This window comes from Sinohyriopsis cumingii, chromosome 8 (assembly GCF_028554795.1).
Source record: "Sinohyriopsis cumingii isolate HCF-2022 chromosome 8, ASM2855479v2, whole genome shotgun sequence".
Lineage (NCBI taxonomy): Eukaryota > Metazoa > Mollusca > Bivalvia > Unionida > Unionidae > Sinohyriopsis > Sinohyriopsis cumingii.
Window position 1 is genome coordinate 92556611 of NC_142968.1, and position 21347 is coordinate 92577957.

Here is a 21347-nt window from a genome sequence, read left to right on the forward strand (position 1 = left end):
TTGATTGTTGTGCTATTGTTCAGTATAGAGAGATTAAGAATATATATACTGATGTGACGCAACTTATTGATGTCTGTATGATAAGTAGTTGAAACCGTGCTCGTATTACGACGTTGTTTACCATACAAGAGCGTATGGGTATTTCGATGTGCACGAATAAAATAGCCTTTATCTGATGATTGATTGTTGGTTTTGTGTGAGACGAGATGGCTAAGATAATATGCTAACGTCCTTGTGTTTTCACATGAAGCTTTTAGTGGACAAACTTCCGGTGTGGTTTAGTTACGAGTCTCTATGAGAGAGACGGAATAGAGACTAGTGGAAAAGTCGATTGTGAATCGAAGGCTAGTCGGAGAGCAGAGGCAAGGAGGAGGAGGAAAAGGAGTCGAGGAGGAGGAATTGGAGAAGGAACAGTCTAGGAGAAGGAGTTACGAGAGAAGTCAGAAGGAGAGAAGAAATTGGCGGAATAGGAGAGATACAGATGAGTAGAAAACAAGGACAGGTGGAAAAGCGATCTCACACTATAAATCAAAGGATGCAATAGGCTATCACTTGGTCGAGAGGAGGAAGAGTGAATGGGAAATTATTATCTTTTGAATATTACATTGTATTAAATTATTATTCGTTTGAATTTCACCGGTTATGATCTCAATAATTAACTGTCGGCATTGCTGACTGGGGGCTCGGAGCCTTACCTCTCTCTATCACTAATTTCGCTCCCTACAAAATCGAGCCCGGGGTGGGACTTCCATGGTAATTTAAATAATATATTGGGAGCACCATCCCCAAACCTACCAAACGCCACAAACTTCTGAAGATAATAAACAGCGTTGCATTCGACACATCTACCCACATAGCCGTTTGACCAATAGGGACCTCACTTGAGGCATCATGCTTTGTTCTGCTTTGTTGTTGCTTGTGACTGAAAATATTGGCAATTTTCTTTAGCGTTTTGGCATTGAATAATACGATTGTTACATAACACAATCATGTCTTCAGATTGTGTGCGATGTCACGCCAAAACAGGCATGGCAAATCCAACTCAAATTCAAACACATAATAGACGAGCAGCTATTACAGGAACTTGTGTTCCGTGTGGAGCAAAGAAATGTATGTTCAGCAGGAACGCAGCAAACGGTTTTTAAAAAAGCTACCGGAGGCGGTGATATTGCGGCTGCATTGACAAAGTTACCAGGGACACCATGGAGTAAATATCCAGGCGAAAAACATTTCATCTTCCTGACTTTAAGTACTGTGGACCTGGTACGCGTTTTGATCTACGACTCTATTCTAATAACCAACCTAGGCTTGAGAAGCACCTATCAACCTCGTTGGTACTGCGTGTTACCGAGATGACCTTGCTTATAAAGCATCTAATGATATCAGTGGACGTCAACTTTCCAACTTAGACCTGGTTCATGATTTAAGTGCGATTAATCCAACATTGGGAGAACGATTCGCAAGATGGGTCATCAAAATAGGCATTTGAGCCAAGACTCCACTTAGTGGCACCCATTATACACAAAATGTGCAGTGATATAGACAAAGAAGCAAACAAGGAATGGACACAAAGATATCCAAAACATTCTACAGTTTGGGATATTGGAGAGGTGAAACCACCATGGAACATTTAGTCAGTGCAGCCAAGGTCACACATGGGATTGCTCCAGCATGGTTGACCAAACAAATGCTGTGGCAAACTTATGTATCAGTATATAGAAAGATTTCACTGATTTAGTTCGATGTGCAAGCACCTAGTAAGGTCCATCAGGTTGATTTGGTATTTCTTCCAAACGATCGTGTCCGTGATCGATAAATTAAGTACGCGCTCACTATTATCAATGTAGCCAGCAGATTCACAGAAGCAAAGCAGCTGACAACAAAAGATTCTGCAAGTGTCGCAGATACTCTAGACAGTATTTATGCACGCGGACCATTCACATGGGTAATGGCAAAGAATTTCTCGGATCTGTGACTTTGATACTAGTCATACACCAGGTGCGAGCACGTGTCGCACAATATACATCGTGACCAAGCTATTGTGGAACTGTTTAATCGTACTCTTGCGGAACGGTTATTTGGTTATCAATACGCACAAGAATTATTGATAAGGCCAGAGCACTCTCAGGAATGGGTAGCACGACTTTGTCATTGCTGTATTAAACAAGTACGACGGAAATAAATCCAGCTAATGCGATCGAGAAAACACGGTTACTGTTATTCAGAAAATGATTTTACAGCCAGACTGTTAAAAACAAGCGGATACATGTTTGCATTTGATTACATTTGGAAAATTGGAAGACAGGCAACAATGTTTCTCAGCTGACACATTGTGGTCCGTAGACGTAATCACTATTTCAGAACGGATTGATATACCAAAACAACCAACCCATTACTGATTGAGGCTCCGGTGGCCTAGTTACTAGAGCGTCTGCCTCCGATGCGAACAGTCGCGGGTTAGAGCCCCGGCCGAGTCATACTAAACACTTAAAAACATGGCACTAACTAGCACTAGTTGTTCAGCATTAAGAAGTTAGTGTTAGGACAGGTCAGCCTGCTTTTAGGCTAATGTGATTGGGTGGAATGTCATTCTACATAATCGCGGCATTATGCCACAGTGCTAGACACCACTATAAACAGCCACACTGCAGACATCGTAGCACACACACACACACACACACACTGATTGAGGACATCATCACCTGGTGGTACCAAAGAAAACCCTCTCATCCGAGCATTTGTACGAGATGAATTGCAAATCATTCTAGCTAATACGGATCTACAACCAGGATTTGTTTTAATGCGTTCAATAGTATCAAGTCGTAAGTTGATTGCACTAGCGCAATAACTAAAAACATAAGTGGTGATTTCATCGGGAGTATCCATCCCTTGGTATCCATCCCTTGGTATCCAGCGGGGACAAACTCACTTTGATGATTCGGTGTTTAGAAGTTGTTTTAGAAGATGTTTTTTCGCAAATCATATTTGTCGTGTGTACGAATTGACGACGGTCTCAAAGACCTTCCATACACAGGTTTTTCTACAATCACCTTCAGAACACCTCCATCCTTTTTAATGTTCTTGGGTCCGACCGCAATCGAGTATAATTTGGGTCGCAGTCCGACATTTTCTTCGATTAGTTTACACGAGCATTCGTCTTTGAACGTGCCAACCACCTTTTTATTGGCGTTACTTAGCAACGGATGTTCTTTCGGATATTCGCTGTTATCAAAGTCGTTGACCAAACTTGCCTGTGCCATGTCCACGTACACATCATAGGTGGTGATATGCATTAGCAACGAATCAGTATCGATGTACAGCATTTTAATCTGATCCTGATACAATGGTTTGATCTTGTCGTAGTAAAACTCGTAAATGAGTAGTCAGTTTGAGCTTTGATCTTTTACTGTGAAAGGCAGTATCCCAAACACGGCATTGTGGAAGAATTGAAAAGGTCTTTATCAAAGTCACTAGGTGTAGGTCTGTATTCATCAGAATGTACACGGGGCCATCCAAGCTTATTTCGAAATACAAGTTCTCGATGGATTTTGGCTACACGCATACCCAGTTGTAAGTACAATTGCAGATTGTAAACGTGTATTAAGTAATTATGTTTGATCCTAAGTCTTAGTACCAGTTTTTTTGTATTTAGTATATTTGCTGCCGGACTCCTCAATGATGCCGCACTGTCATGCGGACAAACATGAACCGGGCGCCGATAGCTCTTCTGGTGCCAGTGGATAATCGTTGTGTGCCTCGTGTAAATTTTCAAGATATTCCTTATTAAATTCAAAGCAGTATATGTGGTCACAGTGGATGTTGTGATTGTACACGTGTATCTGAAGATCAATGTGCGCGGCATCGATCAGTTGAAATCCACCAACCGGAAACGGTTGCATCATGACCCATCAGTGTGACCGTACACGTGTCTCTGTAGATGACCCCGAAGTGGTTGCATCATGGCGCATTCGTACAAATTATAGACTTCTAGATACATGATGTAACCGTTGGGGTCAATGGGGGTATACCCGTCCACATTTGTGTTGTTGGCACGAGCGTATCTGTGATTTGATATGGATATTTCACCATAACGTGATCCCTCGATGAACATATGCTGATCAATGTCTATGAGCGATTCCAGTTCGATTTTGATTTTTGACAGAGATACATCACAACTCATACCCGGTGACGAAACATAATTGACGCGATAAAGCTTGTACACGTGCATGGTAGTGTCCACACACATCTGCAAGCAACAACACATCACTGTGTCGATACACATCATGATTGTCACCGTGAGTTTTTCACTCGAATGCTGACCAAACGTTCTCTGCATGTTCGAAATTTTCTTCTGAAATACTTTCAAGTGACAACAACGAATAAAACGGTACGACCAGTGGCAACTGACTTTCAGCTAATTTTTGTTCCAGTCGTTCTGGTACTCGTAGGAATAAGGAATATGCACCTTTTCTTGTTACCAGGTCTGTATTGGTTTTACAGTAACGACGAGTGATTTTGAAGTTTTCCGCCGTCAGATTGTTTGCTAACTTGTCCGGGGAGGACTTTACATACTGTATAGTATCGAATCGATAAAATTCAATTGTCTAAACCTAAATATCATGTATTCTTCATGTTGCTGTCGATCACGATTATTGGTGAGTCTGTTGCCGTGGCTACTGCTTTCATTATTAGGTGGCCAGAGAGAGAGAGAGAGAGAGAGAGAGAGAGAGAGAGAGAGAGAGAGAGTGTGTGTATGTGTGATTAGGATTTTTAACATAGCTTTAACAATTTTTACAGTCATATCACTATGATGTCTGCAGTGTGACAGTTTATAGTGATGTCTATCCCAGTCACATTATCCTGACACCAGGCCGACCAGTCCTAACACTAACCTCTTAATGCTGAGTGCCAAGCGGGGCTGCTGTTAGTACCATTTTTGTAAGTCTTTGGTATGACTCGCCTGGGGTGGGGGGGGGGAGAGAGTGTGTGTCCCTGGTCATGGATGATCAGCATGTTGCTGTCGAAATTTATAATGGTCATTCAGAGTTCTTTACAGAAATGGGTACTGCGACCTGATATAGATACCAAAATGAGGATTCAGTTGCAATAGCTACTTATATATGAAACTGTAACGGTAGTTTGGTATTGAGTAAGAGTGAGCTAATGCGAGAAGCATGACAATTTTCACTTTTAAGGAGAGCATGACAAAGTTTCAGTCTCCCCCCCCCCCCATATGTAATGTTAAGACAATATGATCTTACATAGCAGAAAAGAGTAAAAACCAACAAGCTTTGTAAAATTCAACAAACATTTTATTTCCATGATATATAAAGTGAAAATTTTAAATGAACTTACTAAATTTGGAATTCCAATAGTCCTTAAATATCTATCACAAGTCTAGACGTCTTTAACTCGGCCCAAGAGAAAGATACCTTTACGGGTCAAACACTCCAAACCAGCAATCATTACCTCTACTCTACCACTCAAAAGCGACGACTACCAAATCATCCACATTATCAAAAGAAGAAGTACGACTTGGTCGGGGAAAACACTTAAGTCACTGAAAGCTCATCATGTCATTTCCATGAGTTTGTTAAAGAACATCCACCCAACAGTCCTTTTCAGGACCATCCATCTCTCTGGAAAAGAGATACTACTCAGAGATTACCAAATCAAGTAAAACTTAGAGCCCTTTTCCCCATCACGGAATGTGTGTGTGTGTGTGTGTGTGTGTGTGTGTGTGTGTGTGTGTCTTTGTCCATAGTTTTTTATTTTTAAATCAAGACAAAGAGACACTTTACGTTTCATTTGGTATATTTACTTTTATAAGTCACTTTGAACTTTCACAATACATCACCAAGTTCATTTTCTTATTCCTTCACTCTCTTTCTCTCTTTTTGAATTTGTTTACTGGCATGAGTTCTTCCTCGTCATCAATTTCTTCTCGTGGTCTGCGTTGCTTGCCTTTCTTGACGGGTTCAGGTTTTTCATTTTTGGAACATCTCTCTTCTTTATCCTCTTGTTTCTCGTGTGCAAACATTGTCGCTTTCCAACAGGACACCCTCAAATGTTGACGGAACACTTCGACGTGGAACGCATTCGTTGATATAAAGACTTGATCAAATGCAAAGTTGTATCTCATGCCGACTTGTACCATCCCGTTTTACCCCACCATTGCCAAGAAAAACTGATGTATCCCTTATACCGAACCTGTAACTAGGACCAACCTTGTAATCACACCGTGGACGAACGCACTTTGACCGGAATTATAAAAAGTCTACGCAATTTACTACGTTTTCGAACAAAGATCGTTAACAAAAGGACGGCGACTCCCAAAAAGGCATTTTCTCTGGCTATGTGGACGTATTTTTTGAAACTCAAACAAAAAGTGGTAATGTTCCATCGAAGACATCTCTTTATACCACATAGACAAGAAGGAAGGAAGACGATCGTTGGCCAAAGACATGCTGAATTGTTTGTGGGAGAAAAAAAGGTACAACAGTCGTGTTTACCCAAGGCCGAGTACTTGGCAGATCCCTACCGCTACTATACACTGGTAGTCGATAAAGGAAAACGACTGAAACACGTGGACATCGTTCGCGAAGAATTGATCCTTGTTAATCACGAAGAATAACCAGAGTTTGTACCTCCCGACAAATTTCATGATTGCAGCCTACATGATAGCCAATGCTCGCTTAAAATTAAAGAAAATCTTAGAAATTTTACGAAATCGTGTCCTGTAGCATCTACATTCATCACCCTAAGAAGCCTAACTCAGACGTCCAAGAGGATCATTTCAGGGCAAGGACGGACGCGCACACGGAAGACAAGATGTTGCCTTTTTAAGTGGCAGTCCCGAAAATTACAACGACCAATACTTAAATGCATACTAACTGCAAAGTCGACCGATTGACGCTGAATCGAACTTATCAAGTAGTGAACTCTGGCGTATTGAAAGAAGCTCTATCAACACTTTAGCATGACCATCTATACAGTTATAGAACCACCAAATCATCAGTCCCCCTTTGTCAAAACTGTATCAAATCGAGTACCTGAAACGAGTGCGACATCCAGAGTAAAGCACTCTGCCTTACGGAATAAAAAAGGGACGATTTTCAAAACCGACACTATTACACCTACAAACGCAAAACAAAAAAGATGAATCATTTCACACAGACACAAGCGAACGAGAGATTCAAGTTCAGCTCAACAATTGCCGTTATTCAGTCGCAAAGTATAAGCTCGAGTGCAATGCCGTGCCTCGCGACCGCATCGATGCCGTAACCTGCGATGCGCTATCAATAGTTTAGCACAACCATGAAAAAAGCGAGCGAACGTGTATAGATCGATCTCCATCCATGCTATTGCTAGCAACAGGGGACGCCGCTAGAGGGCACTGGAGATCAAGATTAACGTTTTCTCAAAATGTCAACCTCATTACACCCGGTACTTTCTCCGCTTTAATATGCAAAAAGCCGACATTATTACATACGACTGTATTCATGGTTGAAAGGTCAATTGTCTATATTTAGCGTATATGACACTGGGCCATTTCTACATCTTATTCAGCGGGGAAAAAAAAACGAATCTTTCAAAACGCTGAAAACTAAATAAACGAAGATATACGCTCACCTACCCCTACTTTTTAAATACTTTGGAGTTATTTTTACGAGAATAATGGTAAAATGTGTGCGAATATTTGCGGAAAACCCACGAATTACGTCTTTTTCAAAGATCACCCATGCCAGCAAGAACAGTAACTCTTCCCGGCACATGGGTACGTACAAAATGTAAACAATGACAACAATACGACATAATTTGGGTTCAAAAACACACAAAAACTTGATTGTATGAAAAGGCAGACGTTTACAGCAAGGAATCGGATTATACAGACGTACTGTCATTCATTATACCAAACTTATTACAAAATATTTGTACAACTTTTGTTGTGTTAATATATTTTCCGGGTTAGAGACTCGACGGGAGTATCACTCACCGATTCAGTGATACTAGACGTATTGATAGATAATATTATAATATTATGTGATTGTGATCACTGAGATATTATCAATTTCAGGTCATCTGTTCTACGTATGATTCTTATCTAGAGACACTGGTATTAAAATTAAAATGTTCATGTTTAGTAGGGACGGAAATGAGGTAAAAGTTCAACTATTTTTCAGATTTTTGAAGAATGAAAACTTAATTCATTTAAAATTATCATGCCATTGTTTGTGAATATCAATATGAATATTGTCGTCATAAGCCAAGAATCGATGTTTAGTATTTCTCCATCTAAACAAATGCATAATTATAAATATTTCTTGAGAACCAACTCAGTGCCAGTTTCTTCTCTATCTCTGATACCACAATTGTATTTACTTCATGAACTATGTAATATTGCTCAAAACAATGGTCAGAATTATTATGAAAATATCGCAAAGTTAGGACATCCAAAATTTAATGTTGCACCATCCTAAGCTCACACTATAGAAATCCTGACTTACTGTATTGAAAACTTAGGGGGAAACCTTTTGTCATTGATTTTATTTTATAGATATGAAAACTGACCAAATATATCTTATGATAACTAAATTCTAAAATAGCAACTGTTATTTACTAAATTGTGATTTCAGATAAATGTATATATGTACAAGAACACTGTAATGAATATGCACTATTGGTTTTAAGAGTAACATACAATTTCAACTTGGTATGACTCATGATTATGCTATTTCATGCAAAAATGTTATGGGGCGTGTGACAAAAAGGCACAAAAAGTCTTCAGAAGTACCTGGAACATAAAAAACGTGAATTTATTCTTGAAGCTGAATGTTCACAACACATTTATATATAACCATATGTAAAAAAATATGCAACTTTCAGCATGAAGTAACATGAGGTCAAGAATTTTCAAAAAGTGACCAAAGACCAATATTAAAAATGGTGGATGTGTTTGAATGCTTCTTGTGAATTTATTTGAAGAGATATCATAAAGATGGGCTCATTTTTTAAATCTGCACACTCAAATTAAGCAGAAAATATTCCATTTTAAAAGCAACATATAATTTCAAGTTGTGTATGAATCAAAAATATAGTTTTTCATGCAAAAAAGTTGGGGTGGGTGATAAAAAGGCACAGGGGGGCTCCTGAATTAACTGGAACATAAAAAAGTCAATTTAGAAACACCTATCACATTCACCGTGAATTTGTCAATCCTCATGATATGCAGGTCATTGAGTGGTATTTCGACAGTGACAGCATTGGTATGGAAGGAGGTCTGGGACAAAATATTATATTATCGAAAAAAAAGTTGGTCGTAAACAACTCAAATTCAAGATTGATTGGTTGATTGATTGATTGATTAATTGATTGATTGATTGATTGATTGATTGATCAGTCGTGCCATTGTCAATCCGACAAGAGAATAAAATGACAGAAAAGTGACAAGAAGCCGTAGACATCCGGGTGGACAATGAGCAGTGTATTGGCAATGTCCCAGCTCCATGGTATAAGCTAAATCGAATAAGAATGGAAGCGGATCCTTTACAAAGAATCAATACTTTGATTTAAAAAATTATGGAAGAGGAAAAGGCGAAGATGAAGCCATATGGGATAAGGACAGAAAGGAAAAAGAGAATAAGAGGAAACAACGATATTTCTAATGCATGAATGAGAGCTGGATCAAGGTCCAAGAACATTTTAGGCAGATGGGGCATCCTGACTGGATCCAAGAAGAAGAAAAGAATGTGTAGTTTCTAGGACCCATCAAAAGATGGTGGAAAACATGGAGATATGGGATAAAGCAGAAGAAACCCCAACGGCACTTTTTCAAGGCTCCTCCCACGACACGAACAGATACTCTTTTACTGTTAACAAAATAGTTTTTTGGTTTATTTTTGTTGTTGTTTGTTTTTTTGTCTCTGTGTCTGTGTCTTTGTCTTTGTGTGTTTGTTATGTGTATTGTCAACTTAACCTTAAAAACCTTTTTATATTCGCCTTCGACCTCATCAATCCTTTTGACCCATAAACCCTTCTGTCCCTCAAGTGTTATTCCCATGATAAACGTACAGGTTCATTTAGCGTGTGATTTTCCATACCTACCTAGAGTAGATAGTATTGAGGTCAGTTCGAGCAACGTTAGTATGGCCCCACACCATTCAGAGTATCCACTTGTAACACTGTTCCCAATTTTTTTCTAAGTCCTGTGACGTCATCCATATTAATTTCCCTTTTCGACAGAGGATCTCTTCTGTCACTCTGGTCTCTCATAGTATTACTTTAGTTTCAATCGCCATTCCCTTGTTAAAAATATGGACCCGTTTTACATAGGATTTCATGTTTGGGTCTCAATTGCCCTTCTGGGTCTTAGTAGCCACGTATTAACTACTGCCAGGATGTAAGTCAATTTCCTATCTAAAACATTCAAAGTTTTCAAAAGGCTTAGGAATTTCAAGTGAAAAACTAATGTCATAGACTAATGTCATAGCTTATATATATATAAGCTTTGTTCTACGAACGTCCATACTTTGTACCAAAAGTTTGTTTTCTCATTTTTTGTATCAAGCTTATACAAGCGTTTTGCTTTTAAGCACGAACACACGCTATAGCGGAGTGCAACGCAGGAAGCATACTAAGCAGGGAACCAGACTAGGAATTTAATCAAGAGTTTCAACTAATAAACACCGTATGGCCCTAATCGGCATGGGGAAAATACATCCCTTCTCGTACGCTTTGATTCGCGTACATTTTGTAATTTTCACGATTGAGGAATAGCCAATTAGAATGTCTGTTATAATGTATTTTTTGAATTACAGTATGCTATTGGTTCAGCAATTTCCGGTATAAGCGATCACTACTCTACGTCTGGTCCATTTTCTTTATATTGTAATATCAAATTACAGAACAAACATTCATAGCCGAACAATTTCATTCATTGAATAGTTGATGCTCTTCACTAATGTAAGTTTTATATTTGAGTTGGATTTAACCGTCCAATCCTGAGCAAACATCGATCAAACAGTTCTCTTGTACGCTAAATTGTTTTCAATAGTAACCCATGGAGACGAAGTTTGATTCATGAGTCACTGTGAGGTTTTTTGTGTACCAGCATATACGAGTGTATCGTTATGTACAGAAGAGATGAATTCATGGACAGAGAAAAAGTACGTTTTCGTGATTGTGATACTGTCTTCTCTTCTTCTCTATGAAACAGATTATATGGTAAAGCGATGTAAGCATGATACCTGCAAAATGGATAACCAAATGGAGTCGATATTCGCCAAAAGTGTACACATTGACGCTCCTATACAGATCTCGGACGTAAGGACAAAAGTTGAATTACCAAATATTAAAAAAACTCTTTTCTCTGGAAAGCGGTTCCGTGAAGTTCCGTTGAATCGGGAATTTGAGAATGAGATCTATTTTGTCAATGATAACAAGAAAAATTGTACAAATTGGGCAGTAGTTACCACGATTTTTAAGCCTTCAGAATCAGTTCGGTACATAGTTGACAACCCTAAATGGTGTATGGTTGTAGTGGCCGACATTCAAACGCAATCTAGAGAGTCCTATATGTCTGAACTTGGATACACAGGTGACAAAGTTGTATTTCTGGAGCCAGCAGATCATGATAGACTGTATCCTGCAATTTCAAAGGCGTTACCATGGAAACACTTTGGCAGAAAGAATATTGGTTATATTTATGCGATTCACCATGGTGGCGAATATATATGGGATTTTGATGATGACAATGTAGGTCTAATCGACTCGAAAATGCTAACGGCAAAGACAAATTTCAGATATCTAATTCCATGTTCTGGATTTTCAAAGCCAATGATAAACCCTTACCCATACTTTGGTGTCAATGAAACTTATTCATGGCCGAGAGGATTTCCTTTAGAGGAAATACGTAATCCTCATGTATCTCCAGAATTATGTCAGTCAAATGCTTCTATGACTATTGGTGTTATCCAATCCCTGGCGAATAAACAACCGGATGTTGATGCTATTTACAGATTCACGCGCAACAATCCGTTTGACTTTCAAGCTACATTGAAAAACCACCAACCCCTCATGATTCCAAAAGGTGTATATACCCCATTCAATGCCCAAGCAACATTATGGGCAAAGCCAGCATTTCTCTATCTCCCCCTTCCAATCAGTGTGGATGGAAGAGTCACCGATATTTGGAGAAGCTATTTCGCTGAGTATTTTTTCCATAGGGACAATATAACGTTAATTTTTACCCCACCTTATGTGCGGCAAGACAGAAATCCTCATAACATTTTGAAAGATCTCGACGCTGAAAATGACCTGTACATGAGAAGCAACGTGCTAATAAATCTTCTATCGGAGCTTTATAATATGGGGCGATCTCTAGACCTTCATCATTTATATAACGAACTTTATAAGAGAGGATACATCGAACTTGACGATCTTACATTTGTTCGAGCATGGGTGAAAACGGTGGAAGCCATTTTTAAGAAAAAGGAGGCTAATGTTTATAATAAGTAAGCGTAATTTCAATTTATTGATTGTTTGTTTGTAAGTTAGATTTGCAAATAAGAAGCATTAAGCACATGTAGAAGTAGTACTTATATATCATTACCTTATTTATTGAAAGTGAAAAGGTAAGACCCAATTAAAATTTATTAATAAATATGTTAAGTAGTCGTTTACATTTAGGTAGATACATCGACGTCATATATGTCGATTCCAATTCCAGTGGTGAGTTGTTCCCCGTATTGTTATTCTGGAAATTTTGTAGCAAAATATTTAACAATGTATTTAATTTTATCTCATCGATGTATTTTCAGTCTGGTAAATTAAAGTATTGCTTACCCCTGTGTTAGTGATGTATAATTATCATGTGAAGATTGTTTCACACACACACACACACACACATCATCATCATCTTCATCATCATGTATGCTCTTGAGACAGACACATCATTGTTATGTCATTCCCGTCAATTTTTTTTTTATAGCGCGTAATCTAAACAACCTTTTAACATATTTGTACAGCACTTGTATACAACAGCAGAGAAGCATTTGTTAAAAAAAATCAATAAAAACTCTTCACAGATCCTGACCAAATAAAAATAGAACATGTGTTATATATATATATATATATATATATATATATATATATATATATATATATATAAGACTGTTGATTCCGTAAAGGGCCATCCATTTACTATATACTCATAAATCTGACAAAGCCTGACTCATCCCCCCTCCCTGTACACATGCATACTTATTTTATAAACACACCACCTGCGTACGTACGCTTGACGCACCCCCACCCCACCCCATGAATTCTGTAGAGCGGCCTGTATTTCAACCACGCTGAAACGATCAAGGATTAATAATATTAACGTGTTTAAGAAACAGATAGTCCACCGACGATGAATGTCTGGCTGCATCAAAAATTGAACTCAGTCGAACAGGTTACGTATTAGACAAATTATTATCGAGGTTTCACCAACACAACCCCCACTACCGTTTCCTATGCGTACTTACATTATCAGTAGACACCTCATACGCCAGTGTATGTATTTGGGTTACCCCCTCCACTCTGCCCTCCATGGGTACGTACTAAATGGACGGCCCCTAATATGTGTTAGGTAATACAATGTAATTTATGGTTTTAATGCCATTTTTCAGCACACCATAGGCTATATGTGGCGGCCAGTACATTGGTGGAAGAAGATCCTGGGAAGACTAAAGGCGAGCGCTTTAGACCACTCAGAGAGAAAATATTGCAAATAATCTGCATCCATTATTGCTTAATGTATCTAGGATAACATGAAGAAAAAAGACAGTAATGTTATTTTCTTTTTCAATGGAGCCTCTTCAAACATAAAAAATAAATCATTACTTCATAGAGCGCACTGAATATTCCCTATCACGTTTATAAATATGTGGCAGCTGGAATATATTATTCCACAATCCATATAAATCCGTATGTATGTAGGTAGGTATGGAGGTAGGTAGGCAGGTAAGTAGGTAAAAAGGTAGGAAGGTAGGTCAATCCAAAAGGGTAAAAGATTATTATTTATCAAAGTATTCTATACCTAAGGAATTAATGTATGAATTGCATACATGTATTAACACGGGTTTTCCTGTTTTAATGATTTTTCCGCTGTAGTATCGGGTTTCTTATAAATCATTCATGAATACGCCATTGTACACACCACTCAGTTCATCTCGAATAACCAATTCATCCGTGGCCGATAGTTGTGAAATTAAAATGGATTATTTGAACACCAAGTATTCGATTACTTCCGTGGAAATGTTTGTGGTAGTATTCAAAACCGGTTTTTGAGCATACAACTTCACTGACTCTCCTTTCTGTTCTAAAAATTTTAATACCTGCTAGGCAAATATTTTTTCTTTCTTTCCCAAGTTGCTAACAGTTTTATTGTTAATAGGGTCCTACCTGTTTATAAAATCTATCTAACTACGATCCACCGAAGAAAGCTTTCTATAACAGCTGCACATCAAAACACGTTTGAGTACGTCCATATTCATAACGGATAAAACATTTAATGTGTCCTAAGCACACAACATTGATTTGTACGCTCAACTTGCCCATTTGCTCCACACCTCAAGGTATAAATGTTTGTTGTCTTTTAGGGACTAAATCTATTTAAAAATAAACTGTTCAACTCATGGAGTGGAGTCAGAAAACTTTATTTTCAGTGGGGTGGTTAATTCAGAAAATAAATATATAATCTCCGTTTTCAGTCAGTTAGTGACGACTCTCTCTCTCTCTCTCTATCTCTCTCTCTCTCTCTCTCGTTTGGTACTTTCCTATAATTTTTGCAGCAACAAATATTTTGAAATTCGCGACTATTGTTTTCTCGCCACATTCGCTAAAATATATTCTGACCAAAATGTACTATGTACAGTAATTTGTAGACAGTATGTAGTGACGAAACATTCCGGTTCCTATGACCTCGTCCGTCAGGAATTATTTCCTAATAAATACCAAAGTGTAATCAATGCTTAGATAGCTCGCCTCTACCAGGCTTTTTATTAGTTTCCAATAGCCAATGTAATCGTTATTTATCATGCAGAAAAATAAATTTAGAACAAGGTGTTCTTGAAAAAGAAATGTAGGCCCCTTTCCTATTTTCTATTTTATGTTTGGGGTTGGGGTGGGGGTAGGGTGTTTTGTTGCACTTTTTCTCTTTACATTTTAACTTGCAATCCTTTTTAAATTAAAATTGCAATTGTTAATCGGCACTAAAAGAAACAATGTTCTGAAGGTCTGCTTAAGAGCTATTATTATTGTCTACTCTTTGAGGACAGAATTTTCTGGGTAAAACTCTGCAGCTTTCAATAACTTTGGAATTACATTAATTAGAACTGTTCATGCATCAATAATTACTTTGAAAAGCAAATCCAGGTGAGTCCTTACGCGAATACACGTGGCATGCACTCCACTCATCTAATTGATCTCCTCATTCACATTTACAATGCAAGCTTAATTTCCTGAGGGTAACATATTACAATATACAATGCGTAGTCTTTAATATGGAAAGTTAAATATTGAATAAATACGTTCCTTCCTACTGTCATGCGCACTGGTCAGAAACGGTCGTCGGAGTAGGCTAGAATGTATATAAATTGGCGTGTTCTATTTAGTCAAAAACACGATAAGTTAACCCATGTTAATAAAGCATACTGAAATATGAAATATAGGTCACAAGAACTTCTTTTTAGCAAAGGCACATATCCACTTTTCAAGTTTCATGTACCTGTGCAGGATTGTAAGTTTACAGCTAAACGAGATAACTTAAAAAACAAGTAAAAAGAGGACATTTATGTTTCGATAAGCTTTTGTTTTAATAGAGATGCATATCATAGTCAGTTTTACGATGGTGTGAACTGTGCCTGAGAAATGAGCATAAAATACAAAATTTACCCAAAACTATTGAAACTTAAATATAAGTCAGAATGACCTACTATTGAAATAAAGGATAGTGCTCATCCACATTCATCCCCTCACCAAGTTTCATGGTTATACATTACACAGTATGTAGCACACAAAAATGTTAAAGGTAGGGCACAGTGATCTTTTTTTGTATTGATGTGCTGCTACAAGACAGAACTACAATGATCCAGTATAAGCATTACAACACAAACGTATTTCAAAGTCATTGAAGCGTGGAATATGATGGGCAATGGTCTACTTTTATCACGAGGGTGTAGTACTCTTTAGGATGCATCCTCATCAATTTCATGATTCCGAGTATAACAGTATTATCTCGTGAGGGAGGTGCAACCCCACCCACCCGTCTTTTAAAAACCCATTATACAGTACTAGCCAGGTCCATTTGGTTTTGCGCTCCCCACCCCCACCCTGCGAAAAATAGGTGCAGACGACCATGGGTATAACGAAAGGATTAAAAAAAGATTTGCGCATGAGCAGCACGATAATACTTAACCAATGCAGGTAAAGTGTGAACTGTGAGTCAAAATGGAACTTCTTTTCTTTTAAAGGTCGTGTTTCTAATAAAGATGAATACAATCACCTTGATTGATTCTAACATGAAGGCTGTTTGAGACTGAGCCCAAGTTAGTGAATCATAAGATATGGGTCACATGGACCCATGTGTGGGATGAGGGAGTAGAATCAATCAAAATGCATCACTACCAACTTCCATAATTTTAATCATAACAGTATGTATACAAGGTGCCAACATCTGTTTGGTCATGATCTTAACGCAAAACTTAACCTAAGCAAGTAAAATGTAGAATGTAGATCACAGTAACCTTTTCTATGCTTTTAGACGCTATCAAGCCCACTCCAGACTGTTGCCTCAGACCTAAGATTTAAAAAAAAAAATTGTTTGAAATCAAGGGATGCAGTATATATGTATAAGCTTTTATCGGTACCAGACACTGATGCTGACGCCGAGGCTACCCAGTAAATCCCCATTACTTTATAGACGCGAGCTACGGAGCAAATACGACTATATTCTATGCTAGTTGCCATGAGAATTCTAATTACTTTGCCGCGATTTGGTTATAAAATTACCTTGCAAGAACAAAGAAAAGGATATATAACATAGAGCAAAGCCTGAAGTATATCGGGACGTACTTGTTTTGCAGTTTACTAGTCTACAGAGTTATTGTTAGTTATGGGTATTATCTGATCATTCTTATATCGGTTCAAGTCAGAACTCGCATACACAAACGTTTGGACCCAGGCCCAATCAGATGGGTGGGGTCTTATCGGCCTCTTTTGACCATCGTAACTTTCCTTTTTGTATATATTTAATTTCATATACAGATATACTAATGCATTAAATTTTCATGGATAATTTGTAGATAGATTGATAAATCAGAATAATATGATATCCATAACTTTAACACAAAATTGAAAATGTTATCATGATCAAGTCATATACCACGTATATATTCCATTAAAACGCTCATACGTAAGGAAAACTACAAATCAGTAGTGCTTAGAACATAAATTACCATTTTCCTAGTTATTTTACGATTAGGAAATGCTTGGCAGTACATTTTGTACTGAAATAAAAACGTTTTGTACTACATATTGGCATACCTTAGATCTTATTATTTTCTTTTAGAAAAACGTCCAGATGTATACTTAATGAGAGGAGGCTGGAAAACAGGGGAAAGGGTTTATCATCTGACACAGTTGGTTTTAGATATCCATAGCTATACAGGATGTAAAGGTCTCGTAGACTAACTTAGGTTGGGGCGGGATGCTCACAGTATTAACTTTAATTATTACAGAAGACCCACCCTGGCTCTTTTTGTTAGAAATTGAAGTAGTGATAGAGATGCAAAGATCTGATCCCCCAGTCAGCAATGCGGACAGTTTAATTACTGAATACACGAAAGTTGGAATTCAAATAAACAACAAAATGTAATGCCATTCAATAACAGATAGTCCTTCCTCATATGAAATTCAATATTCAAAACCCTATCACTCGTCTTTCACTCGACCAGGTGACGGCCTTTTTCATCATCTGTCTTAGTGTGGTAGATCTTCCTCCTGTCCTGTGAGTAGTGTAGTGGGCCACCCTAGCCTCAAGGGGACTTACCATGCAAAAAACAGCCCATGCACTCTAGTCTCAATGGGAATTTAACATGGGAAAAAGTGAGTTTGTACCCTGGCGTCAAGGGGAAATTAACATGGGAAATAGGTGGTTTGTGCCCTAGCCTCAATGGGAATTTTACATGGGAAATTTTAACATGGATGGGTCTGTATAGGGACAAGGGGAATTAATATTACAGACCCCCTATAGCATTATAGCGAGAAATTTTATAGCGACAAGAGGAATTAGTATTGTAAACCACCCTAGGCCTGTATAGCGACAAGACTTTGAAGTACACCATGGCTCTGTATAGCGTCAATGGGAATTTAACATGGGAATTTTAACATGGATGGGCTTGTATAGGGGTCAAGGGAAAATGACCAGGGGAGATGGAGATAATACAGACAACAAACAAGAGACAAACACAGTTACAACATTCACTTCGCTTATTATATACTATCCACACACGGAAAGGTGCCATAACTAACCCCATTATACTATCCACACGCCGTGAAGCAAAACCAAGCTCAAAATATACTATCCACACACGGTGAGAAGCCATAACGAACCCCATAATCTACTATCCACACACACAGAGATGCCAAATCAAACCCAAATTATACTATCCACACACGCAGAGATGCCAAATCAAACCCCAAAATCTACCATCCACGCAGAAGGGAAGGTTAAATAACCACACACTCTACCATCCACACAAACGTACGTGAGCGCTTACAAAGCCCAATAATATACCATCCACACACGCTAAGCAGCAAACGTAAACACAAACTTTACTATTTACACACGCGGAGAAGCAAACAACTAAATACACATTACTATCCGTTTAATATTTGATGTGTCAAGAAGAAATGTTACAATACGCTACAAAGGGATTGTAAGTTTACACTCCAATCTGTCTGCACTGCATTGGTAACAACGCACTTGCGTTAGCATTTTTTTGCCACACTACCTTAGAAAAAAAACAATGCATCACTCAATGAGATCGAGAGATTGAGAGAACAACAGTGGTAAATCCAGTAGGATTACAGAACCACCACGACCAGTGAAGAAATAAATTTTGTTTGATACCTCATGAAGATTATTTTTTTTTTACACCTAGTAGACCTAAAAGTGACTTGTAGAAAAATTTAGAACGATGGCATACACCTACACGGTTACATTAAATGGTTTACGTCAATGGTTGCTATTTCTTTGTTATTAAATGTTGGTACAAATGATATGTGTGTAAGCGAAAGCTAACAAACGCACGCACACACACACACACACACACACACACATACAAGTGTTACTGCATTTGGTGACAGTAGAACGGGCAGTACTTTAGTCTGGAGTGTTTTTAAGAGATGGACAGATAGACTTAACTTTACAGTGGAGAGAGAGAAAGAAACAAAGAATGGTAAAGAAAAGAAAAAATCGTAGGACACCATTTTTGGTTCCGTTATTCTTACGGTAATATAGGACAAAGATTATTGAGGCAACCAAACATTATATGTGAAATTTGTTCCTTGTTTTCATTCATTCATCAATTTCATAAAAAGGTAATGTGATATTTATTGTCGACTGACTGCTTAACATATCTCAGATTTAAGATATGATCTGTGTTTCGCAGCACTCGCTATCAACAATGTTGCAAAGTTTTCACAAATCTAAGGGCGGAGAAGAAGAAAAAAAAAAACAGCACCATAAGCTCCTTGTTCTATCCACAGTCTAAACTGGGAGAAAATAGGTCGAATATTGTTACATATTTTCTGAACGTGTGTTTTGGTTTCAAAATTCAGAGTTAACCATGGGCAGAGTGCAATGCTACTCGCGTCATTCTTGAACATTGTTACATTTTTTTTTCCGAACGTGTGTTTTGGTTTTAGAATTCAGAGCTAACCATAGGCAGGGTTATACATTGCAATGTCACTCGCGTCATTCTTGAAAAAGACTTCTGTTTGTTTCCTTTCTTGAAAAACGGTAGATCTAATGTTAGAATTTTTTCCGTGGCACATTGCAGTGCCAAAATAAAGAGAAAGCTACGATACCTGAATTGTACAAGCTCGTCAACTCAATTTTATTTCATCCAACGATTTACTGATTTACAACTTGTAAGGATGCAAGTGTTTGAAAAAAATTACATGACAAACGGAACAGTTCACAGAAAGAGGGTGACTACTGATCACAATTTTGGAGAGGTATCTTGAAACAGGCACAGATACTTTTAGGATTTCAATCAAAACTACTATGACGGAGAGAGTGTTATTTTTACTGTAGAACATATCACGACACTTACGTTTGTTTTTATAGTATATTTTCCTTAAGAAAGATTCAAAGAAGCACATATTCCACTTAGATAATCACAGCCATAGAAAAATACACCATTATTGAATATCACCAGGGTGAACTGAAGATTATGGAAACTTAAAATTCCTCCTTGTTTGATAACGTGGATGTAAAGTTCTCACAGAACAGTTCATCCAAATATGCTGTGATGTATTTTACTATAAAACTGATACAATTTCTGTGGGATCGCCCATGGTACGATTGTTCTTGCGTTAGTTTTACTTTTTTAAATTATTTTATAAATCGCCTAGCAGTGAGACACGACCTATCTCGACACTGTGAAGAGCTACTGAAGTCAATTCGTTGTGAACGCTGTCAGAAAATAAGTCTAGCCAATGAAATCGTTTACGACGAGTGATGCATTGTTTTGTTCCAAGTTAGTGTGGCAAAATAATGCCTACGCTCTTGCGTTGTTACCATTGCAGTGCAGACTGACTGGAGTGTGACCTTAAAATCCCTGTGTTGTGATTGGACCATTTCTTCTTAAAATCCCTGTGTTGTGATTGGACCATTTCTTCTTAACCACATCGACTACTGAAAGGTCACAGTACTGGTTCACGTTTTGAAACTGTCAATTTCTTTTTACCTCACTTAAACATTTTGACATACACACTCATATCGGTAGAGTCAGAAGTGTTACAGTACTGAGTGGCATGGTTTTCTTTTTTTTCTTTTTTTTTTTTTCTTTTTTTTTAAATTGTGACCGGGTTTTTTATGAAGTAAATAAACTAAAATACATTGAACCTCAAGGATTATGACCCAAGCTGACTGTCTATTGATGCGTGTATTTACTCAAGAAGAAATATGACCTCTAAAACACAAAGATATACGGCAAGCATGATTAGAATGAACACATCGGCAGCAAGCTGTAGGAAAAAAGGGGCTGTTTTCCTTTCCGGCCGTGTAATTTCGAGTT

General features: G+C 37.9%; 1 protein-coding gene across 1 annotated transcript; it reads left to right on the forward strand.

The window, feature by feature from the left end:
• The first annotated feature begins 10754 nt into the window (after window positions 1-10754).
• LOC149794149 (uncharacterized) lies at window positions 10755-13893 on the forward strand. Its single transcript, XM_089966522.1, has 2 exons — window positions 10755-12512; window positions 13671-13893. The coding sequence occupies exons 1-2, from the start codon at window positions 11080-11082 to the stop codon at window positions 13678-13680; spliced, it is 1443 nt and encodes a 480-aa protein (XP_089822648.1). The 5' UTR covers window positions 10755-11079; the 3' UTR covers window positions 13681-13893.
• Window positions 13894-21347: the final 7454 nt, after the last annotated feature.